Source organism: Sardina pilchardus, chromosome 8, assembly GCF_963854185.1.
Source record: "Sardina pilchardus chromosome 8, fSarPil1.1, whole genome shotgun sequence".
NCBI classification, from domain to species: domain Eukaryota; kingdom Metazoa; phylum Chordata; class Actinopteri; order Clupeiformes; family Clupeidae; genus Sardina; species Sardina pilchardus.
The window spans coordinates 2,746,808-2,772,859 of record NC_085001.1 but is presented as its reverse complement, the minus strand read 5'-3'; the positions used below and the strand labels follow the sequence as shown (position 1 = coordinate 2,772,859).

The 26,052-nt window shown below is 40.7% G+C and overlaps 1 protein-coding gene across 3 annotated transcripts; it reads right to left on the bottom strand.

Moving 5' to 3' along the window:
- Positions 1-25,807, bottom strand: LOC134089477 (hereditary hemochromatosis protein homolog). 3 transcript variants are annotated; one of them, XM_062543918.1, is made up of 8 exons: positions 25,742-25,807; positions 23,896-23,966; positions 3,448-3,714; positions 2,797-3,081; positions 2,274-2,561; positions 1,995-2,114; positions 1,181-1,225; positions 1-701 (listed from the first exon to the last, which is right to left on the bottom strand). In XM_062543918.1, exons 2-8 carry the CDS (start codon positions 23,945-23,947, stop codon positions 685-687), a joined length of 1,074 nt encoding a protein of 357 aa, XP_062399902.1. In that variant the 5' UTR covers positions 23,948-23,966; positions 25,742-25,807; the 3' UTR covers positions 1-684. The 3 variants fall into 3 exon arrangements, with proteins under 3 accessions (XP_062399902.1, XP_062399904.1, XP_062399903.1); XM_062543920.1 differs by having other exon boundaries at positions 2,921-3,081; XM_062543919.1 differs by lacking the exon at positions 25,742-25,807 and adding an exon at positions 25,273-25,466.
- Between the last annotated feature and the right edge of the window lie 245 nt (positions 25,808-26,052).

Here is a 26,052-nt window from a genome sequence, read left to right as displayed (position 1 = left end):
TATGTTTCATGTTTTAATCTTGATTACAGCTCATGAAATCCAAAATTGAGCAATATTACAATAAAGAGGTTATGATACAGAAATGTGTCACGACCTTTTGAAAAGAAATGAACTAATCTGACTAAAACAGTTAATTTACACGGGCTGCTTTTGCACAAATTACTGAATCAATGTGGTGCTGTATGGAGGCAATCATCTGTGGCACGGCTGGTGCTATGGAAGCCCAGGATGCTTTGACAGCGGCCTTAAGAGACACCATAAATGCAGATGTAATCAATATCACTTGGAGATAAAAATCAGTTGAACAAAGTTATCTTAACAAACTAACAAATGTAAACATAAACTTACTTACTAAACAAATTATAAAACAAGTTTGATGTTAGATACATCAGGTGAAACAAACAATATATACAAATATAAAACGTCAAAGAAATGAGAGAAAGAGAGAGAGAAAGAAAGAGACCAAACATGTATCAAAAAAGTTTGTTGTTGTTTGAGACCATAAAACTCCATAATTATGTGCTCAAACAACCGTTTGAACGTGTTAGCTTCTGAAGGTTGTTTTGCTCTGGAACATTTCTTTAAAGGTTCAATTCTCAAGCAGTTTTAAATGCATCTATGAATGATTATTGAACTTGATGTGAAGCATCTTTACAATGTGTTATTTCCCTCCATCACTTCTCTTTAGTCCAGATCTATGTCTACAGAGAAGAGAAGAAAAGGTCATCAGTTTGGTTCAAATACAACACTCTTCTTCATGATTTAAATTTCTTTATGTTCAAATCCAAATCTCAAACAAGCGGGGAGCAGCCATCCTAATGAATCCTAATAAACGCCAGTGATCAGTATCCCAATAAGTCCTAATAAATGCCAGTAAGTGCCTCCAGCAGCTCATGCATGTAAAGGTATGATGCAGATGCTAGTACTGCTACTGCACAATAAAATACATCCAGCTATTTTTGTTCTCAAACAGTCCTTTGGAATACAGATGCAGAGTAAAATAAAATTATTTATGTTAGATATGGCAAAAAGAAGAAATCACTTTAGAGAATCTATAACAGGTCTCTTTGTGTCAGAGCCACTGACGATTTAGCTGAGGTGTGTGTGTGTGTGTGTGTGTGTGTGTGTGTGTGTGTGTGTGTGTGTGTGTGTGTGTGTGCGCTTTGTAGGAGCTACTTACTTGGAGCAGATGAGTAGGTACTTAATGATCCCTGGGAGCCCTGACCTGATACAGTGATACAAGTCAACAGGTGAAGGATTGAACATAACTGAAGAAAAACATTTCTAAACTCATGAGGTTGTTAAACTGGTTAATCTGGATTCACCTATAGGCTATCTTACATTTTCAAGGAATTGCACAGCGCAAAGTCAGAATGGAGCTGAACAATATGTTATTACTGATTTAACTAAAGCAACCACAAACAAATTATTCAAAACAAAGACTGCACTTCAAAAGGTGCAGAACTGTTGTTTTCATTAATGGCTTGCATGAGACTATGGATATTAATACCAAACTGTGTAAATCTGTGTTTAGCCATTATCATAAAGTCCAGGGCAAGGCTTTTGTAACAAAACTCCTTTCAACTCTAACTGTGCGTTCACACCGCCGGCGACTTGAGCTCCCTAAGATTCCGGAAGTCATTCATTTTCAATGGAAGCCGGCTTCTCTCAGCTACCAGCAGCGACCAATCCGTCGGCGTCGCGTTTTGAGCGACTAGAGAAAGTTGAAAGTGGTTTAACTTTATGGTAATGAGCTATGACGCGGTTCAGCAACCAAACGACCAGCAACGGACATAGAATGCTACTACGTCAGAGCGGCCAGGAGCGGCCAAAGCATCCAAGCTTCCCATGGCGTCCTTTACAGGGCGTCCAGAGCGATTTTGAAAGCTCAAGTCGCTCTTGGTCTGAACGCACAGTAATATGTCAGCATAGCAGTTCACATCTGAATGACTCCAAACTAAATAGCATAGTTTGTAGTCACTGCTGTGCTGTACCTTTGCGTCTCCTCCAGCACCATATCATGATAACACAGGTGGCTCCCAGCACACACACACACACTGCCAGAACAGTCACAGATGACAATATGATTGTTGTTCCTGACTCCCACTCAGGCTCTGCCAGCAACAGTACAAAAAAAGAATATTAATAGTTTTCATATTGTTATTATTGTTATTCTATATTATATATTGTTTTTAATATTACAACTCAGTAACATTAAGGGATTAACTTAACACATACTAAACATACTCCTGACATCTAGATTCAGGTAATACCTAAATCAATGTCCAGCTTGTTGTCCAGGCTGAGGTGTTCAGCTGTGCAGGTGTAGTTGTGATACTGTAGTTCCTCTCTGCTGACCTCCAGGCTCTTCCTCATCTGGTACGTCTCATCTGCATTAGGCAACAGCTCCCCCCCAGTGATCTGGTGGTCAGACACAGGCTGGCCGTCTCTGAACAGGGTCAGGTTGATGTGACGCGGGTAGAAACCAGTGGCCAGGCAGGTCACTTTGGCCCCACTAGAGTCTGGGAGTGTCTTCTGGAGGAGCCTGACTCTGGGCTTCACTGTGATGGGAAAAGATTATTAAACAGCATGGTGCTACCATCAAAATGGCCAACAGATTATTTTGACACGGTTTGGTGTTAGAATGGAATGCTGAATGCAGTGTTTAAGAATTTTGCAACTAGGTGTTGGTATTTGTAATTAAAAACTCTAATGAACTCATGCTTTCTGATAAATGGGCTGAGGAGGTCTAAAGAAAGCTCAGTAGCCTACTATCAAGCACTGTACAATGGTTACCTTTTTTCAGAACACGATTCCTTTCTTTGGGCAGATGCCTTTGTAAATAGTTGATGCAGTCCGGGTAATACGCAATTCTGTACTGCAAGGTAAGGTTCACATGTTGAATCCATGTTTTACTCACTATATTTGGCCACTTCCATTCTAAGCGAAGAGCATCTTGGTCTGCATCATAATGGTCTACAATTACAGTTTCTCCATTGTAACCATCAATAGAAAACATTGTTCCAGGGTGATCATTGTTGGGTAGCTCACATCCAATAATTCTCTGAAAAACAGCAATATCTGGGAAAACAACAAAATTAATGTTTTTGGTGTCCAAGTGGACATACATAAACCACATTAACATACATTTCACATAAATATATCTAACATTCTTAAAAGGTTGTTCTGAAATTACTTCATGCACATAACATTACCATAAATTTGCTTAATAAAAGTATCGATAATCACAACATTGCTGGTAGGAGTATATGGAATGGACTGGTTGATACAGCCCTGTAGGCCAGTAAGCCTACTGCTTAAAGGCGAGCTAGCTCATGTATAACTTTTATTAGTACAAACTCTTGCATGTTAAGTCTTGCTCTCAGCTGGTCAGCTTGTTTGTTATTTGTTATTGATGTACAGCCATTTTCCAACTGATTAGCTTACCATCTGTGTTGTTCAAGTACTTCTTCATGTTGGACAATCTAAATTTAACACGCTCATGTAAATATTCAAAAAAATGTCCAGCATAATCTATATCGTTTGCATCAACCATTTGGTATGAGGCATTATGGGTGTCTCTGTGTATTGCTTTGTTTCCATTTGAGTCATAGTATGCAAATGCAATATCATCCAACATCACGTATCCAGTGAAGTCTGGAAATGGAGTCTTTCCACTGATGTATGTTCCCATGATCCATAGGGAGTGAGAACCTGAGGAGTGGGATGGAGGTATAGTATATTAGCAGGCTGTGAGGCAACAAATTCTCTAAAGCAGTCAGCCAGTAAACCTAGCCAACAGATAACACATATGTGACCATGCAAAGCGAAATCAGTAGCTTCGCGTACAATGTTATTTTAAGAAAATCCACAATAAATAAACTTCCGGGTTAAAATGTTGAATTTCACGTTTTCGCATAATTCGACAGTATACAATCTCATATCATGAACAAATTTCATGGAAAAACATACGTTTTGACTGTTAAACCCAGTGAAGATTCAACACATTAGCAGTCATTCCCGTTGTCCACGCGGGAACGACAGGTCTGGACTGCAGACAGGCACTGTTGTAATATGTGCAAAATATCTATCTATCTATCTATCTATCTATCTATTAAAGCAAGGAACGTCTGTCTGTGTGTCACTCTGTCTGTCTGTCTGTCTGTCCCACGCATAACTCTCGAACCGCTCATCCGACTGACCTAAAATTTGACACGGGTATTGCTAATGCCATGCGTGAGTGCAGTGCGAAGTTTGGTCGTTGTTGGACAACAAATGACAAAGATATCGTTAAATTAAGCGAAATACAACTCTACCGCAATCCCACAATTCTACCGCTCTCGCACTAGCCACTCCCCCTCACTCTCACATACTCCAGCATAGAAACAAAAAAGCCCATTTCGCTGACACTCACGTTGCCAATCATGGAAATTACTATGTCTCACGTAAACAACGGACCGTTTCAAGATTGTTCATGTTGGATAAACATGCTGAGTCTGACACACATGCACCCGGCTGTTACAGTCACATGCACCAGGCTGTTACAGTCACGTAACGTTGCATAGCTTAGGCTACTCAACAACCGCGGTTGCCTAGCGCTTCTGTTGCCTGATCAGGCCGACACACACGTCGGTACCATTCTGTTAAAATTTGCATTTAAAACAGCGGCTCTTCACTCTATCTGGACATCGGCTACAGGCTTAACATTCATTCAAACATCACTCCGAGTTCATAGCACTGGCATATGGCCATGGTCATGCGGTTAACTTTAGACTATAATTTACCAACAATAGCAAAAACGCACGGGTATGTAACATGTGTCTAATATTGCCATTAGCTGCAACTCAAACGCCTTTCCCCTTCACTTTTTTACTTTGCAAAGACAGTAAAAAGCTCTAACTGCATGGGCCTGATTCTACATCATCACCAATCTAACATGATCTACCTGCATCAACGTCATTTGGTAACATGTTTCTTGGAAAACATTGTATGCACGGGTAGGCTACTGCCCTAGTTACTGTAATGCAAGGAACATCTGTCTGTACGGTGGTGTATTGCTGTCACACTAGAAATAAATAAAAGGCTCAGTATCAGGTAATTACGTGAAAGTTTCAAGTAATTACGTGAAAGTTTCTTGTTATAACAAGATCTTTTTCACGTTTTAACAAGATATGTTTCATGTTATTACATGAAACTATCACGTTATTTCGTGATAATGATATTTTCACGTTATAACGTGAAAATATCATGTTATTTCAAGATATGATATTTTCACGTTTTTACAAGATATTTATCACGTTATTACATGATATTATCACGTTATTTCATGATAACGAAACTTAACGAGACCAGGCTGGAGAGCCTATGGCTGGCATAGGCTGAATGAGAACAGGCTTGTCTGGCTGCTATTGCAGTGCTGCTTGATGAGTGTTTGCTTTTGAGCATGTGTGTAGGCTACAGTAGCCTACATAGTCGCCATCTGACCAAGTAGCAGGAGCAGGGCTGTATATCGGCAAAGAGCCGCTGCGTAGGCGGATATAGAGGTGAGCAGGAGTAGCCTGCTCACAGTCTGTGGCAGAGAGCCGCTAAGGAGGCGGACAGAGAGGTGCAGGAGTAGCCTGCTCACACAGCCTGATAGTTCTGCGTCTTCTTCCCATCCACTTAACGCAACTTAACGCAAGACGGAGAAAGGGCCTTGATACATTTGTGAATGTTTACGCAATTTGGGCGCTTTGGCTAGCTTGCATGTCCGGTCATCGTGGTAATTTTTAGGGCTGCGGGGAGAGGCCGCTGGGAGTGAAAAGTGAAGCGCTGCAGTCACACAGTGCAGGCTTTTTGAGATCACTTCATCACAGTAATCATCAGCACGGCCCAAAACGCCACACCGGGATTCTTCCCGACTCTCCCGATTGCCACTCCACTGCATACAGGTGCAGAATATTGTAATATTTGTTTCGTGGTCGGAGGAGGAGTCAAATCACACACAGACAGGGAGTCACGTTTTACAATTTATTTAAAGTTGACACACACAACCCAACCTTCCGAATGCACCCACCCTGCATTCATCCGCACACAACTCACCTAAAACAGCCCTCTCTATGACGGAGTTATGCTAGGGGAAGGGACTGGCCATTAACCCCGGCCTGGGGCTAACTATGCCCGCACACACACGCACAATACACACACTCACACAGGCCTGTTAGTTCGTGGAGTCCCAGTTGCCACAGCTAGCCCACAGAGTTCAGGTAATCCACAGTAGCGATAGAGTCCACAAGTAGCCACAGTTAGCTCACAGAGTTCAGGTAATCCACAGTAGCGAGAGTCCACAAGTAGCCAAACGCTCCGGCTGGCCGCGCGACTCACACCAGCCCGAGCTCCCTCTCGCACGCCCCAACTCGCAACTCTTTATCCAGTCGACAAGCTGCAGGTGTACCACTCCTCAATCAATCAGTCAATCATTCAATTTGTTCAGTGGGGGCACAGCCGTCGTAGCCAGTAAACACCGTTCACTACAATATTCTGGACAATGCTCGGGTGTTTGCATTTATAACAATATCATCCACAAGTTTAATAACTGGAAAATCGCCATAAACAGAGCTTAACATAGAATTTGATTGACTCGTGAGCCATAGTAACCAGCCTTTCTTGCCCCTCCTTCTGTTTAGTTTCATTATCATGAAATAACGTGATAATTTCAAGTAATAACGTGATACATATCTTGTAAAAACGTGAAAATATCATATCTTGAAATAACATGATATTTTCACGTTATAACGTGAAAATATCATTATCACGAAATAACGTGATAGTTTCATGTAATAACATGAAACATATCTTGTTAAAACGTGAAAAAGATCTTGTTATAACAAGAAACTTTCACGTAATTACTTGAAACTTTCACGTAATTACCTGATACTGAGCCTTTTATTTATTTCTAGTGTGACAGCAATACTCCACCGTATGTCTGTGTGTTCCACGCATAACTCTCAAACCACTCATCCGACTGACCTAAAATTTGACACAGGTCTTGCTAATGGCATGCGTGAGTGCAGTGCAAAGTTTGGTCGTTTTTGGACAAAAAATGATATCATTAAATTAAGCAAAATACAATTCTACCGCTCTCCGCACTCTAACTCTAGCCACTGCAGCATAGAAAAAAAAAGCCCATTTCGCAAACTCACACGTTGCCATTCATGGAAATTACGATGTCTCACTTAAACAACGGACCGTTTCAAGATTATTCATCTTGGATAAACATGCACCGACACACATGCACCCATGTTGGTAAGCAGGCTGTTAAAGTAACGTTGCATAGGCTACTCTACATCAACAACCGCGGTTGCCTAGCGCCCTAGCGGTTCTGTTCAGGTTGCTGATCTTGCAACAATATGCCGACACACACACGTCGGTAGCATTCTGTTAAAATTGTAATTTGAAATAGGGCTGGGCGATATGGCTAAAAAATAATATCTCGATATTTTTAGTCCATTTCACGATATAGCCTACAATATATTTCTCGATATTTTTTACATTTTCTCAAAAGAACTTCATGAATTCTCACTTTTACCCAGTGATGTTTTGAATCATGTCAGTATGATGCAGCAGGCTAGGATAAATCATACCAGTCCAAACCCTGGAAATTATATCCACATTAAAACATTCTTAGTAGTTTCTATTTTAAATTTGTATGTAAAAGCAGGGGTGAAGGTACTTTTGAATCTTGCCAGTAGCCTTCTATGAATGTTTCTCACAGGGAAACGTGTGCATGCAAAAATGTCAACACACCCATGGTAGGCTACATCAATTGGTTTATTTTAGCCTATTTGCAGAGCATGGCCTGTTATTTGGCTTTATCATTCTCTCTTCTTCTTTCCCTGCCTTCTTTGAAAGGCCCCTCTGCCTATACACTCTCTTTTTTAATTTACTTTCCAAATAAATTAAGCTGATACTGTATGTCTCCATATGAATGATGATGTCTAGGCTTAGGCTACTACATCTGATAACGGTGGTGCGTGCTTCCTTAATTAGTCGTTCGGTTGTTCGTTGATAAATAAGAAGTTTGCGTTTTCGTTATGAGACAGTCAGATGCACTCATAGACAGTAGCCTAATCTGCCTCAATGCGCAAATCTCATACATTTCATTTAAAAATCAATCGGGAGGACGCATAGACGAGCATAGCACAATAAATGCATGTGTGTAGAGTGAGATGTGCGCATTTGCGCTGTCGTTTTGAAACAGTCAGACGTGCACTTAGATAGACAGTAGTCCTTCTGCCTAATGCATGGGCATCGCTGTAACTTTAATTTGAAGATCCCGTGCTGTTTCGGTTCGTTTCACACATTTAGGATTCGATACGATACCGATACTTTTTCTTGCATTTTCATCGATACCGATACTTATTAGCAATTTTTGTCAGTAAAAAAATGTTATTATTATTATTTAAAACAAATCACAAGATAATTACAGACCATTTACAAATAGTATGGCCAAAGGTGGCTTGGCTAGTATGGCTTTATCACACTGTCAAATGTAACTGGACCAGCGCTTTTTGTAGACTCTTGCCTGTCTCTTTTCAATCTCACTGTGGCTGTCGGGGTGTGTCGTCTTTAAAAGTGTTAATAAACTGCTTGTGTTGCTGCTGTGGGAAACCTTTTTAATCACAAAATTGACATTTTGCCGTGAGTTTATCGACTGGTGAAACATTTGCTTTCTGTTTTTTCCTCTGGTTTCTGCATTCGTGCTGAGCGGGCTCTGGCTGTGTCGTTGTCTGCTGTGTCTAACGTTGACGCTCATTCGCTCGTCTCCTATCATGTGACATGGACCAGCTCAATACGTTGCCAATACAGGGGTGTCCCGTCACATAGTAATTTTAGCAAGGAGTCAAAACAGCTGAAAGTGATGCATACACCCCCAATTATTATTTTATAGTTTGTATCGATATTTTTTAAAGGAAATAAATTCCAAATGAGTACTGCGTGAGTATCGATCTATCGATACTCAGGATCCATACGCCCATCCCTAGTCTGCACAGAACGGCAGTGTTTCCGCCACAGTAAAAGGTTGCCGCTTGCGAAAATTGCGAAAATGGTGAAATACTCGATAATTGCGATATGACAAAAAAATTGTCTCATGAACTGTAAACTGCGATATATCGAGTATATTCGGTATATCGCCCAGCCCTAATTTAAAACAGCCGCTCTTGACTCTATCTAGACATCGGCTATGGGCATAACATTCATTCAAACATCACTTCAAACATCACATCACAAGTTAATAGCACTGGCATGGCCATGGCGGTTAGCTTTATCATTTCCCAACAACAGCAAAAACGCACAGGTATGTGTCTAATATTGCCATAAACTGCAACTCAAACGCCTTTCCCCTTCACTTTTTTACTTTGCAAAGTGAGTAAAAAGCTCTACTAACTGCACGGGCCTGATTCTACATCATCGCCAATCTAACATGATCTACCTGCATCAATGTAATTGGGCAACAAGTTTCTTGGAAAACATTGTTTGTACAGGCACTGCACTAGTACAGTAGTTTGGCATTGGCCCTAGAAAATATGTTGCAGTATATAGCTCAAAACCCATATACAGTACAGTACATCAGTCAGCATTAAAGGTGCAGTCAGCCATCTAACACGATTTCAAACACCAGCTTTTGTCAGGGGCACCTGCAGGAATGAATGCTATATGGTGTGTACAACCAGTGTCAGTTTCCCGGTTTTAGGTTTGTGCCTTGGTCAGCTAAAAAGTAGCCTAAGCCTATATAGTACTAATAACACCCACATGCAATATCTTAACAACAACAATGCCTAACAAGGACCTACAGTACCCTCCAGAATTATTGGCACCCTTGGTAAAGTTAACTAAAAATAGGTATAAAAAATAATCTTTTGGTGATTTATTGCACTCCCACAATGAAAACAATGAGGAAAAATACACCCTGGAAGAGAAGCAAATTTATTCTGAGAAAAAGGAAAATCTCATAAAGAAATACATATTTTTTAACAAAAACACATTGCTCACAATTATTGGCACCCCTGAAAAATATTATGTACAAAATTTAACGGGAGTATTTTCCTATGTAAATGCAACTTTTTAAAGTATATCAGAGTGTCTGTGAACTTTCAGAAGTATAGTTCATGATGTTCTTTTTCACTATGATATGAAAATGAAGTCACTCAGAGGCTAAATCCTCTAGTCATTTTTCAACATTGGAGAGACAAGAGAATACACTAAATTGAAATAAAAAAGAAAGTGTGTTGACATTTGTGAGTAAGAGAATGTCTATGGAAACTAGGTATTTTGTTAAAAATGCCTATATTTCCAGTTAAAATGATGATTGAAAGGTTCTAATCATCTGGAAATGTGACAAACATGCTTGGACAAAGACCCATGGCTATTTTGCCCCCACGTACAGTATGGAAGATGGTATGATAGGCAAACAATTCCATAAGAACCACTGTTGGAGAGTTACAGACAAAGCTATCATCTTGGGGTCACCAAGTCCCCCCCAAAAAATCTTCAAAAGTGACCTCACTGCTAATAGATTATTTAGACAGCATGTCAGGTTAAAGCCAGTCCAGTCATTTAATGAACAATGTAAATGGCAGGAGTTAATGAATGGTACCATGACATGTCTGGGAGTGTGGTCTATTGTCAGATGAAAAGAAAATTGTGCTTTTTCGCTGAAAACACTTAAGGTGTCTTTGGCGTACATAGAAGAATGACTATACTAAAAAGAATCCCATGCCTAATCAGAATTATGGTGGAGGGCCTGTGCTATTGTGGGGCTGTTTAATTCCCAAAGGCCTTGGGAACCTAATTAAAGGAATATTTCGGTATTTTACACTTTAAGCCCGTTTTCTGTATTGCCTAGCATGCAAACGATTGTTTGACACCAACATTTCGACGATTGAGCCTGTGTCTGCAATTTGGCAGCTTTAGAATCTTCTCTGCATGGCTTTAACATTGCTCCCTATGTGCATAAACTAAAACTGTCCTTAAGACACCCCTAAACGTTCGTTTTAAAAAATGTGCAACTCACCGAATGGTTACTGGTCTTCAACGATATTCTGTAGCAAGTTTCGCAGCGAAATTCAACTTCTGTTGTGTTATATTAGGCATTTTGTAAATCCCATTGGTTTCTGTAGTAAGACTCATTGCTCGTTGATATTACTCCGCCACCGTCTAGTGGTCTGGAGTGTGTAATCTTCAGATTCAAATACGGAAGTTTATACACGGTTGTAGGGTGATCTGAAAAAGTAGTTCCAGGATTTACAAAATGCCTAATATAACACAACAGAAGTTGAATTTCGCTGCGAAACTTGCTACAGAATATCGTTGAAGTTTATGCACATAGGGAGCAATGTTAAAGCCATACAGAGAAGATTCTAAAGCTGCCAAATTGCAGACACAGGCTCAATCGTCGAAATGTTGGTGTCAAACAATCGTTTGCATGCTAGGCAATACAGTGTAAAAGGCTTAAAGTGTAAAATACCAAAATATTCCTTTAAAGGTCCCAGAGAATGGAAATATTTTTTTTCTTGGTTTTCATGAATTATGAGAGGTTGTGCATAAATAAAGAGCTATCATGAACATGAGGCATGGTTGTGCCCTCCTTCATATGGAAATCTTGAACTTAGAAATAGACACTAAAAAACGGGCGATTCAGCAAAACTGCTTGCTTGTGATGTCAGACCTCGCAAAGCCATTGAAGTTCAATTGGGGTTGCCAAAGAGGGCGCCATTTAGTCAAACAGACCATTTCAATACCCAGCCTAAATATATGGTTTTAATTAGTCTTGTAAAATTGCAATTGAGTTTATTTTTTTAAATCAAAGTTGAATATATACTATTTTAACATCAGAGAACACAGTGCAATACTCAATTCATCCATTCTCTGGGACCTTTAAGGTGCATGGTATCATGAACACCAAGAAAAACCTGAACATTTTCAAAGGAAATCAAACAATCTCTGCCAAGGCCCTAGTTGGTCATGATTGGATCATTCATCAGGTCAATGAACCAAAACAAATGTCCAGATCAAAACAAATGGTTTACTGAACACAAAATCAAGCTTCAGACATTGCCATTGCGGTCCCCTGATCTGAACTCCATAGAAAAACAGTGGGATGAGTCAAAGAGGAGAATGCACACGTGTGGACCTAGCAATCTGGACGATCTGGGGAGATTTTGTACAGATGAATGGTCTTAAATCCCTTACTTTGCATTCTCGATCTTTATGGGGTGTCAGAGAAGAATATTACAAGCTGTTTTATTGACAAAGGGAGGTTTAAACTATGTCTATTAAACGATCTGCCTATCAACATTTATTAAACCATGTCAACCTAGCAACCACCATACATGTATGTGTCTTAGCAACACCTAACAATCTCAATTACCCTTGCAACAACCTAGCAACCACCATTATGTCAACCTAGGAACCACCATAGTAACCAGCATTACCTTGTCTCCATCTATCTAACCTTCCATCCAACTTTCTCTCCATCCATTTAGTGCTGTGCGATACTACGGTATATATCGTTGTACGACAGAAAAATGTCTATCGTACGATACAGTCCTCTACCGTTTATATCGTAATTTTAACGTGTGTGGCTGTGACTGCTCAGATAATTTAACTGCAGGCGTGTTGCCTCTTCTCGCAGCGGGCAACGTAAACTTAATTTACTGACTCGGGATGGGTGGCCAGGCAAATGAACGCAGGCAGCTAATAGTAAACAAATTAAACTTTTTTGACGTTGGCATAAAGACTAGTGTTGCACGGTGCACCGATACAACAAAAGTATTGCAATATCCTGAAATTAAAAATGTCACAACACCTAATGTTAGCCTACTTTACAATACTTTTAAGAATGACTGTGTTCTTCTGAAGAGGTGGTGCGCGCAAGGCAGGTCTCCCCTAAAAGCTAGCCTGTGGCTGTGCGTCTTTTCCCCCTCACACACTCGTATGCGCCGCAGTGCTATTAACAGCGAGACATTGCTGCTTAAGTGATGCTATTCTAACACACAATTATAGGCTAATATCAAGTTGATTTGCTCACTTGCATCTCTCAAATGTGTGTTGCTAACCTATCTAGGCTATGGCATTTAGATCATTTAGGCTTACTATTGGGTTTAACGTCATTATTTTCTCTCACGTATTTCTTAAGGTGACAGGCACTCAATTACACCTACTGTACACAACCACAACTGTTAAAAAAAAAAAATCGAAATTAAAAGAAAAAATTGCATTCGTGTGTGGATGTAAATATATAATTTTATGTAGAAATACTATATCGGGATATATATTGTTATCGTGGTATAGAATTGCCTATATCGGGAAATAACTTTTTGTCCATATCGCACAGCACTACATCCATTTACTTCAAACCATTTATTAAACTGTCTATCTGTCTATCAACATAAATTAAACTGTTTGTCTATCAACATCCATTAAACTATTTATCAACATCCATCAATATCTGTGTCTAATTCAATTGCTACTTAGCAATCTCCATAGCAAGAAACTCTAAAAATACATAACTTAGAACAACATAATGTAAATTACACTATATGTAAATCCTCATTCACTCTGTTTTACCCCATCTCTCTCTCTTTTTTTGTATTATTTATGTTGACTACAAATTATATTTTACATTTCATTTTTGGCATTTTCATGCACTGGTATTTCCTTGGAATTGCATTTCTAGTTCAAAATGCTGCTGCCAGAATTTTAACAAAAAAAAAAAAAAAAAAAGAGAGCACATCACACCAATTATCAGGTCTTTGCGCTGGCTTCCAGTAAAATTCAGAATTGATTTGAAAGTCCTTTTTATCATTTTTAAACCACTCAATGGCCTAGGACCAGAATAAATTTCAGACATGCTAGCCCTTTACAATCCCAACACGCTTAGATCTACTGGCACCGGTAAACATGTTGTTCCCAGGGTCAGATCTAAGCAGGGGGAAATGGCATTCAGCCACTATGCTGTCCATTGCTGGAACAAGCTACCTACAGAAATTAAATCTGCCCCAACTACAGCTTCTTTTAAAAAGAAACTAAAAACACATTTCTTTTCTATTGCTTTTAATGAATATTCTTTTATTCTTATTTGATTCTTTTATTCTTATTTGATTCTTTTATTCTTGTTTTATTCTTGATTTTATTATTTACATGTTTTTACAATTTGTTTCTTTTATCTTTTTTATTTATATATTGTATTTAGTTTAAAGCACTTTGAATGACTATTGCTATACAAATAAATTGAATGACTAGTGCTATACAAATAAAGTTGACTTCATGGGCGGCGCCAGGATAATTTTGTTGGTGTAGCTAAGCTGTTGCTGTGATACAGACAGGTGTTGCTGCCCCCCCGCAGCGGCAGCACAGATAACCAGATAACGTCACGTCACTTAGCAAATTTTAACATCTGGCCAGACTGAGCTACACACACACGCACACGACCACGCAACGGCTATTGCAAATCCAAAAATGAACAAAATACTAGGGGAAGCTTCTTTAATGAACTATAGCCTATGGATGGGGGAAGCAGAAGCAGACTTTAATGTCTTTGATCATGTGGATGGCTGCTGACTCCAAAGTTCGTCTCTGATATAAATGCCTACTGTAGGCTACCCGATGTGCTCCAGTAGGCTGAGATAAAGTAGCCTAGGCTAAAAGCAAAATCTAATGTCTTACCGTGGACAGATCTTCCCGAATCCTGTCGAGTTCGAGAATGCAATAGCCTGTTACATTGTGTCCTTCGCGTCGTTTTTTTAATCCAGACAAATAGCCTACACTTGTTGCTGTGTAGGCATATTAGTGCATATCGCCGACCAGGAGCGTCACTAGTGCAAAAGCAGGTGTTTTTTTTTTCTTTTACGGGGTAGGCTACAGCTACCCCGGGAAACTTTGAAAACTGTGTGCTGTTTGCAGTTTCAACGTAGAGAATATGAAGGCCATTCGTTGGGGTCCTCATCATCATATTTTCATAACAAATAAAGCTTAAAAAACCCATGATGAATGAATGAGGTGCCACTCGCTAACTGTAAATGGATTAATCCAACACAACTCCTCGTCCAATTTTCAGTTTGCATGAAAATCGGTATGTTAGCGAGGCACAGAGGTTGGCTAGCTAACAGAGTTGATGGAAGTAGGCTACTATAGGGGTGGGGAAGATGATGTCTCACTCTCAACCTCTTCTTGCACTAGCTGCCCCCTCTTGTATCCATATCAATTAACCAGGCTACGCTGAAGCTGTAGACGGGTTCTGGTAATATCAGTCCGAGTGAAGGGGGAAGAATAGAACACTGCTGTCGAATTTGCAACAAATTATTCCGACTCCTTAGTTAGTAACACTATTGCAGTTGTGGCTGCTGGCCGTGGAACCTTTTTGGAACCTCATAAAAACTCTGGGCGATTTTCATATTTTGTTTTTAGGCACAGAGGTCCGGGGCTATCTCCAAGACATCAGCGACATTCACCCGCATTAAAAAAACTCGAGCCAACTTGATGTTGCTTTGGTGTTGCTTATCAAAATCTTGGTGTTGCTTTAGCTATAGCAAGCAACACCCTGGCGCCGCCCATGGTTGACTTTGACTTTGATGTAGCAAATCCACACTGGTTTTTAGAAACGATTATCTTAAGTTTAATGACTATGAATATGTATGTGATTATGAATACTGTATATATACTGAATGAGTATACGAATATATTTGAAACATTGTTTTATGTACGTAGAGAATTCTGTTAGCATGACCAGTATTCACTAGGCATTTTCATAACTGATATGTAGCGACAGCTTATTATGCAGCCACGGTGGCCTTGTACAAATGTTGAGTTACATTGTGATTATCAAATGTAATGTGATGTGATGGTGTACGGAGCCCTGGACAGCTCAAGTGTTTTTTTTTCCGCATCTTCGTGCTCACGTTGTAAAACATTGCGCACACGTTTTATTAAAACGTGGCCACGATTTATAAAACGTGCTAACGTTTTTGAAAATTGTGAGCACGATGTAAATGAAAATTGTGAGCACAAATTATTAAAGCGTGCCCACGATTTATAGCTTATAATATGCGCACGTTAGAACATGGTGAGCACTATCCAATTTGCTGTTACAGTTGTGACAAGTAGGCCTTGGGTCATTTTGAGGCATTGTGAAAGACATGAATATACTTTGGCTTAGTTCACAAAATCCAATTGTTTGCTTATCTGGATTGTATCTAGCTTGAATTTTGGGTAGTCTGAACGGCACAAAACCGCGATTTTTCCAATGCTGATTCGCACCACATACGAAGGTGGTTTCAATATCACTTACTATCGGATATGACTCAATCTGAACAGTCGAACCACTTGAATAGGATTTCAACTTACCCCTTTCGTCATTTGCACTGCGACAAACAATTGCAACGTAATTCTGAGTGACGGAAGTGATTGATTGATTGATTCAGCGCGTGCACCAGGCCCGTTGCAAAGAAACTTGAATATAGTCGTTTGCGCCGCGGCTACGCATAATAAGTTGGAAAATATCAAAAATAAATGAATCCATGACGGCTTGGTTGTGTACAACTCTACCTAATGAATCCAGGTGTGTGTAATTTATATCGGATCTGAGCATTGCACACCAAGATCGGATGTGATCATTTGCAATATGCAATGAGAACAGTCAGTCAGAAAGATCAGATTCTGATCGGATATGCAAGACATCGGATTTCGACTGCCAGTGTGAACTAAGCCTAAGGGTTTACCATGGTTAGGTACAGTGCCTATAGAAAGTCATCATACCCTTTTGAAATAGTTACTTTTTTTGTCTTACAGCCTGAAATCAAAACCCATTTTGAAAACAATCTTTTCCAGTTTTATTTATACATTTAGCTGTACAACATCAAAATAATGAAAAAAAAAGTCAACCGTTCTGAAAATAACAGGGTTATTGGAAAAGTCATCATACCCCTGACCTAATACTTTGTAGAGCTTCCTTTTACTTTCATTACAGCCCTCAATCTGTTTGGATATGTCTATTATAGCGTTGCACACCTAGATTGGGGAATATTTTCCCAATCTTCCGTGCAGTATTGTTGAAATCCAGTCAAATTCTGTAAGGAACGGCGATGGACTGCTCTCTTCAAGTCAATCCACAGATTTTCTATAGGATTTAAGTCAGGGCTCTTACTTTGCCACTCAAGGATATTCACCATCCTGTACTTAAGCCACTGCTTTGTTCTTTTGGCAGTATGTTTAGGATCATTGTTGTGTTGGAAGGCGAATGACCTGCCCATCTTCAGCTGTCTAGCAGAGGGACACAGGTTTTCCTCAAGAATTTGGGTGTACTTGGCAGCATCCATTTTCCCTTCTATTCTGACCAATTGCTCAGTCCCTGCTGAAGAGAAACATTTTTGGAGACTAAGATTGAACTTTTTGGACTGAGCTCCAGGCACTTACCAAACACAGTATACACACCCAAACACACCCAAAACACACCATAGTGTGAAGCATGGTGGGGGCAACATTATGTTGTGGGGATGTTTCTCTTCAGTGGGGACTGGGCAATTAGTCAGGATAGGAGGGAAAATGGATGCTGCCAATATTCCCCAATCTAGGTGTGCAAAGCTATAATAGAGACATATCCAAACAGATTGAGGGCTGTAATGAAAGCAAAAGGAAGCTATACAAAGTATTAACACTAGAAGCGCCGCGCCCCTCTGACCCACTTATACCTAGAAGCGCCGCGCCCCGGTCATTTGACCGCTTTGACGACCTACTAGAAGCGCCGTGCTGTTGTGAACTACTTAAAGCGCGGCGAGGCGGTCAAAAGACCGCTGAGTCCTTAGACTGGGAGGCTGTTACTTACACATAATGACAGCTAGATGGCGCTTCGTGCATGAATCAAATCGTTTGAATAGGCCTACATTTGTCAGACTGTGTTGTCTGTGGTTGTTTCATTATGACATAGGTCTACAGCACGTTTGAGTTATCTGTTCATTTATTTGTGTTGATTTGTGTTGTTTGAGGTAAAAACTCTGGAGGAGTTCTTGAACAAACCTTGAGCAAACTTGACTTTCAACTTTTTCAAAGTAGCCTATTTCATTTTTTATATTTCGTTTTTACATTTTGTATGCTAGCCTACTTAGAAATGTTGGCTATTTTAAAACGGAGGCATACGCGTTCGGTGATGCCGAAAATGATCGGACCGAACAAAGAGCCTAACCTAGTCTGGTTTCAATTACACAGTAGCCAGGATTTCATGCCGCATTTTACAGGCTACCGCGGCTACTTTCTAAGACAATGTTCATTCATTTAGGGAGAAGCATCTTGGGTCTAGCTACCTTGGAGGGAGGGAGATAGAGAGAGCAGAAATGCTGAGCAGGCATAGGCGCGAGAAGTAGGCTAATTAAAAATGATGAGTGAAAAAGATATTCTCCGTTTTGCGAATGTGTAGGCTATGTTTCGATGTCTGCTGAAAAACAGCTATAGGCCTATTGTGAATTCGTGATTTTGAATTGAGACACACATCCACGATGCGAAGGGACAGAGCCGTAGCCCACTGGTTAGAGCTTCAGCCTGTACGCCCAAGAGTTGCTGGTTCGATCCCCAACCTGGGTAGGCTATGGCAGAAGTACTTTTGAGCAAGGCATCAATAAAGTATATTCTATTCTTTTCTATTCACACAACTAGCCTACACGCATGCTGGCGAATTCGAACATTCTAAAACGCGCATATACGATGAAACATGATTGCGCATTCTTCCACCAGTTGCATGTAAACAACAAACAGCCAGCTTACAGCCATGCAGGAGGCAAAGTGGGGGTGGGGAGGCATTTGTCAATGCCACAGTGATGTCTGTAGCCTAAGATCATATCCACACGTAGCAAAACGACCCCCCCCCCCCCCCCCCCCCCAGTGAACTGGTTAGACGTGTATGGGGGAGGGGGAATGATCGGTTTCAAATAGGCTATGTTTGCAATGGACACTGTGTTATGTAGCCTATAGACCCCGAAGCCATTTGCTTTGAGAATAACGGCTGGCTTCATGGCTGATAATGGCTTTAGTTGCCACTTCATGTCTACAAGCATGCAACTGAGTCCTGTGTAGCCTATCGTAGCAACGAGCACAATACTGATATGGTGTATCCAGTGGGAATCGTTTATAGGCTCGCGTTTATTTTTCGCGTGTGTCTCTGATATAATTATTTTTAGATGCAAAGTCTAACTGGCTTAGCCAAAGTTTGTCAGATGGCGGCTCAATTTGGCTTAGAAAATTATTGGCTGGCGAAATTATATTTCGTTAATGGTAAACAAATTTCAGAGAGCTTGTTATTAAAAAACATTAACAAAAAATAATTGTACGTCGACGTTCAAAAACGGTCAATGAATTCAGTCAATGAGCTATAATATTAGGCCCCTGCTAGGATGTGAACCCGGGCCTTCAGCGTTGCAGTCCGGGAAGATAACGCTGTGCCACTTGCCGTTTTATTTATCCTGCGACGAAACTCGACTCTCACCAACGACAATGAGAGTGGTTGTGTGGATGACGTATTTTGACAGTTCAGTCACTTGTGCGAAGTCGTAGCCTACTCATAAATGAAAGCCTACCTGTAAAGTTTGATTTCGTACTTGTAATTTTTGAATTCGTATTTTTTTCCCATCCGTATTCTGATGGATAAAATAGGCTACACACAATATATTTTATGCACGACTGGACTCATTTGAGAACTCACAAATATTTATTTTATGCACGACTACAGACAAATACGAACGTGGTGTACTGGTTAGCGCACCGGGCTTGTAACCGGAGGGTTGCCGGTTCGATCCCCGACCAGTCCACCATGGCTGAAGTGCCCTTGAGCAAGGCACCTAACCCCTCACTGCTCCCCGAGCGCCGCTGGTTGGGCAGGCAGCTCACTGCTCTGGGTTGTGTGATTCACCTCACTGTGTGTTCACTGTGTGCTGTGTGTTCACTAATTCGGTTAAATTGGGTTAAATGCAGAGAACTGAATTTCCCTCACGGGATCAAAAAAAGTATATATTCTATATTCTATTCTATTCGACTGTCAGGAAACCCTTGCGACATCTGCTGTGAGAAAAGAGAATAGCAGCCTGGACAAACATGGCCGAACGCGAGACAACATAGTGTTGTCACATAATGAGCACAAAATAGCTCTAAACTAGCTTGTACCGGTGTGCTTTCGATCATGTAAAAATTCTGGGTGACAAAACACGCGTATTTAGGAAAAGTCGTGAACGTAGGGTCCTGGAATTTAATCGAGTGAAAAGATTTTTTTTTTTTGTAATCGCTGCGGTCAAATGACCACAGCCCGGCAGTTCTAGGTATATCTAGGTCAAACCCACACGGCGCTTCTAGGAATACGCGTCAGCGGTCAAATGACCGGCGCTTGGCGCTTCTAGTGTTAAGTCAGGGGTATGATGACTTTTCCAACCATGTTATTCTAGTTTTTAATTTTTTACTAATTTTCAGTACGGTTTACTTTTTTTTCATTATTTTGATGTTGTACAGCTAAATTTGTGAATAAAACTGAAAAAGTTTGTTTTTAAAATAGGTTTTGATTTCAGGCTGTAAGACAAAAAAAGTAACTATTTCAAAAGGGTATGATGACTTTCTATAGGCACTGTATGTCACACAGAGAAATACTGGCAACTTTAGCAACTCAGAATGGTAATGGTACCTATTTCCATCCAACTGGCTTTTATCGATAAAATGCTGTGCGTGATGACGTCACACACCCCTAAAACGAAGTGTCGCATAAGTTTTGGTGTATCGCAAAAAAAATCTGCCTTTGAGCCGTTTCCATCATTTTGGGTATGTCGCAAATTATCCACCTTTTGCTTTTCACGTGACACCCCCTTCCATAAACAAACAAAAATGGAGAGATTAGTCAGTTTTTTTTTTTAATTTGCCAGCTAACAGTAATTCCAGTTTCACAAATGTTGTAGCATTCCTTTGCCATTTTCCATCGAAAATAGCTGTGATATCATTTTCCTCAATTAAATTGAAGAAATACCGGGTCTCCTCATCTGTCCATGCAAACCGCTCGCGATATTTGTGTTATTTGCACGTGATGATAATGCATCATGGGATACATGCATGTGCGATAAAGCCTTTTTTCCCGACAAAAAGTGTTTCCAATCTAATCTAAAGCGACATCTGAAGAATCGGTATTGTATTAATGCGCTAAAGTTAAAGGGATAGTTCGGGTTTTAAGACAGGAAGTTATATGGGTTCCCTGTCAGCAACGTTGTGCATCAGCAATGACTTACCCCCCGACAGCGTCCTGTGAGCCGAGATCCAGCCGGTTTTTGATGCTGAAGAAAGTAGTCCGGCAAGTTTCTGGGGTCACGAAAGTAAAGTGTTTTTCTTCTCAAAACCATACGTGTTCAAAAGAGTGATACATTTGCACCACAAAAACGTTGTCCAGGAAAAATTCAAACCTCGTTATCACTGCACTATTTTTCTCGATTCCTATCACTGCGCGCTACTGACAGCTGGCCAACGTTTTTGTGGTGCAAATATATCACTCTTTTGAACGCATATGGTTTTGAGAAGAAAAACACTTTACTTTCGTGACCCCAGAAACTTGCCGGACTACTTTCTTCAGCATCAAAAACGATCAAAAACCGGCTGGATCTCGGCTCACAGGACGCTGTCGGGGGGTAAGTCAGTGCTGATGCACAACGTTGCTGACAGGGAACCCATATAACTTCGTGTCTTAAAACCCGAACTATCCCTTTAAACAGAAAAATATTATGTCGACATTTGCAAAATTGTATCGATAATTAGCATTTCCATCAGCTATATCGGTAAAAAATAAAAGCACAAAAATATTTTCTCGCAAAAATGCCTTGGATGGAAACCTGGTTACAGAGATCACCTGACAATAGGCTATATACATGACAGTAGGCTACATGTTAAAAGTGAAAGGAAAAAAATAAATATAGCCGCAAGCGGCGATGGCGGGCCCGAGCACCTGCGGTGCGGACCCGTGACATTTCGGAATCTAACAAAGCAACACGTACTTGTTGGTGGGCATGTGCATGCATGAGCAACACATATGTCCACCAAATTTGGTTGATTTTCATCAATGTATGTGTCAACCACAACAGACAACAGGCTAGGTAGCGCTATAGAGTCCCTAAGCCACACCCTAGGCCAGAGCTCTGTCTCTGACTAGCGGCAGCAATAACACATAAGCCTACCAAATGTGGCTCATTTTCGTGAATGCATCAACCACAACAGACAATACGCTAGGTGGCGCTATAGAGTCCCTAAGCCACACCCTAGGCCAGAGCTCTATCCCTGACTAACGGTAGCAATAATACACATGCCCACCAAATTTTGTTCATTTTCCTGAATGTATGTGTCAACCACAACAGACAATGCGCTAGGTGGCGCTATGGAGTCCATAAGCCACACCCGAGACCAGAGCTCTGTCTTTGACTAGCAGTAGCAATAACACACAAGCCCACCAAATTTGATTGATTTTCGTGAATGTATGTGTGAACTACAACAGACAACATGCTAGGTGGCGCTATAGAGTCCCTAAGCCACACCCTAGGCTAGAGCTCTGTCTATGACTAGCGATAGCAATAACACACAAGCCCACCAAATTTGGTTTATTTTTGTGAATGTTTGTGTCAACCACAACAGATAACGTGCTGCTAGGTGGCGCTATAGAGTCCCGAAGCCACACCTTAGGCCAGAGCTCTGTTTCTGACTAGCAGAAGCAATTCCACATGTAGCTGCCAAATTTCATCCAATATATAACCTTTTTTCTGCCTCTAACACCAACTTCCTGTTTCTTAATAAGACGCCATAATTCAAACCTTCGCCATTTCAATATGCTTCGAAAATTCAAAAATCTGTTCGCAATTCCTCTCGGGCAACCCCTCAAGATCATTTTACTGCTCTTATGACATGATTTCGATAAACCGTCTAGGAGAAGTGTTTCAAAATACATGACGTGCAAAAATCATAATCATAATCATAACTCAAATTCTTCTAAGATTCACTGTGTAGTTTCAATGCAAAAGTTGTTCAGATTAATACAACACATATGCCCACCAAATTTGGTCCATTTTCGTGCATATATGTGTCAACCACAACAGACACTGTGCTAGGTGGCGCTATAGAGTCTCTGAGCCACACCCTTGGCCAGAGCTCTGTCTCTGAGTAGCGTTACCAATTCCACATCTAGCTGCCAAATTTCAAGAGTTTTAGAGCATGCCAAGTTGGTGAAAAAAGGCCAAACATGACCTGTAAGAGGATTCCACGATGATAATAACAATCTGAGCAGAAGCAATTCATGGGTTTCATCAGGTCCCTTTGCACAGGTGTATTAATCAAGCACCATGCAGTCTGCATTGATAATCAAGGTGCTTGATTTAATACACCTGTGGAAAGGGACCTGATGAAACCCATGAATAGGGCCTTGCACCTACGGTGCAGCCGCTGCTACAGCGGCCGCACCTCGGTGCTTGGGCCCTAATAAATATATAACTGAAAGGATGTTAATGACCAGGCATCTTCGAGAAAATGGGAGAAAGTTCTAGATTCAACCCAGGGCTGTTGCTTAAAGTATAGAAGTGTAGAAGTTTTTTTTTTAGAAGATTCCCCCCTCTGTTGTGACACATTAAAAATATCAGGAATAGAACATATTGTAAAAATCTATTTAAGACCTTTGGGTTAGAAATTAGGCTACTGTAACCTAGTACCCATGTTAATGGATTTTATTTTTCATTTAGAACATAGGTATAGGAAGTGCCCTTGTTTCATTTGAGCCCCTGACTATATTAGAGCAATATGTCCTGAATGGACCTTGGCGGGCCTGCATTTTACTATCCCTGTCATTGACGAAATTATATTGTAACTTACCCGAATGGCAGCATGACATCTGAAGTAAAGAACACAAATAGAAAAGCTTCATGGTTTTGCACTTAGCGGTTCTGGTGAAAAAAAAAAGAAATAATAATGAAAATATATAGTGAGCCTACGTTTCCAAGAATTAAGTCAGAATTATGCAGTTGTGACACCGTTGTTTCCCCAAGCGATGGCCTACACGCGTTTCTCTAGTCTAAACGACCGTAGTAGCCTATACAATCAAGCACCATGCAGTCTGCATTGATAATCAAGGTGCTTGATTGTATACACCTGTGGAAAGGGACCTGATGAAACCCATGAATACTTCTTCTTCTTCTTCTGTAGTATTTGGCGGCTGGACATGCCAGAGGATACCCAGCAACGCTTCGTCTGACATCACGTGAAAAGGGCTAATTCCGGGAGCTTCTTTGACACGTGACTATCAGTTGTTGCATATCCAGTTGTTGTGTGCCTAAAATTAGTAACACGTTGCTGTTTCTGCCACCATACAACGTTGCAATTGTATTACGCATAAAATACATAGTAATTAAAAAAAAAAAAAGGCCAGCAACATGAGGTGAAGTGCAATTAAACAGAAAATAGCCTACAAATGAAAATAATCCAATTGCGATATTTGCAAGACTCGCACTTAATTTATGTTTATGGGACTTGGCAGACACTTGTCCAAAGCGACATATACAAATAAAAACAATAGCCTACAATAATTTATATAGCCTACCAGTGAAATTTAAAAAGTTGGTCAGACGACATTAAGGAGAATAGGGACTGCACAACTCTTACAGAGAACAAGGCGTTATCTAGGGGAGAACTGGTACAATCGTAACACTTTTTTATTTTCTCAGTTCAAACTAATGTAGCATTTAATATGAGAAGGGGAGATTTGTTATGAGTTACCATGGTGATGACTGGTGTGATTGAGGTTCCGCTGTGGGAGTGCATGTGTGGGATTGTTGTTAGTTGTGGTGAGCCGCCATTAAACGGAGAGCTTGTTGTCTCCTCCAAAAGAAGTATCGTATCAGTGTATGTTCTTAAGTGAGCCTTACCTCGGACGCTACACTAGCTTTACACAAAGACGATAGACTTGAGAGCTGTGAAACTTGACCAGAACAGAGTCATACTACACCTCTACTCCATGAAAGCTGAAACAGATTTTTTCTAGCTACACGTCTTGAGAATAAAACACTGTTAGGCTACCGCTGTTACAAGTGTAGGCTACCAATCAGAACCCTTCTATCTATGCTACCAATTCCATTCCAGCATTCCATCAATGGGCGGTAACAGCCCAGGTTATAATGTCGTCATGGGGAAAGTTAAAGGGATAATCCGGAGTGAAATGCACTTTAGATCAAGACCAAACAACACTACACTTACGTGGTATTGAGTAGAGGGTCCCTTAAGCCAAACCGAAGTATTCCCCACGTCTTTAGGTGGTCGGATAGAGAGTCCAGAATGAATTTAATCGAGTCTACCTTTCCGGAAATGTCGCTGCTGCAGGCAACGCTTTAACAACACTTTATTAACATTTCCTACGTTACAACACAATTCTCAAATTCTCACGTTAGTAGGCCTAGGCTACATGCATGAAAATATATTCGGGGTAACGGCCTAGATGTAGCCTACCAATGTATAGGCTGCTGATATAGCCTTTCGCGTCGTCCACGTACAGTACCTCCGCGGATATTGTTTCGCTTTCCTGTCCAGTCGTGTCGACGCCGAGCAAGAGACAACATGTTTCCAGTTATCATTATAGTAGCCTATAGTAGGCCTATCTACTGCGAGTACGAAAATTATGCAACCCACACCGATTCAACAGTTTACTACCCAATGCTGATAAACTTACCATTCAAGAAGCGTCACTTCAGAAATGTTTAACTGCTTTTGCATTAAGTGGAGGCGTCAGTTTTGCTTTCTTTGAGGGAGGAGACGACCGGTCCAGCCGGTCCAACCAGCCTCCAAGGGTGTGAAGTACTGCGTGTAGGTCATTCTGCGTCACTCGAGTAAGTCCCAGGCATAGACTCAGATGCGTAACAAGGCAGGTGCGGTCCTGGTGCGAAAATTATGTCCGGGCCCCTGCACGAAATTGACCAAATCGGCAGCCCAGGAAGTCTTAACTCTGATACATGCAATACACATTAAGGGTGACTAAGGACC

Coding starts and splice junctions, on each gene's coding strand:
- LOC134089477 (XM_062543918.1), bottom strand. CDS start 23,947: ATGAAGCTTTTCTATTTGTGTTCTTTACTTCAGATGTCATGCTGCCAT. Junction 2,562..2,796: donor GAATCGTGTTCTGAAAAAAG/GTAACCATTGTA, acceptor TTCCCATCACAG/TGAAGCCCAGAGTCAGGCTC. Junction 2,115..2,273: donor CAAGCTGGACATTGATTTAG/GTATTACCTGAA, acceptor TGTTGCTGGCAG/AGCCTGAGTGGGAGTCAGGA.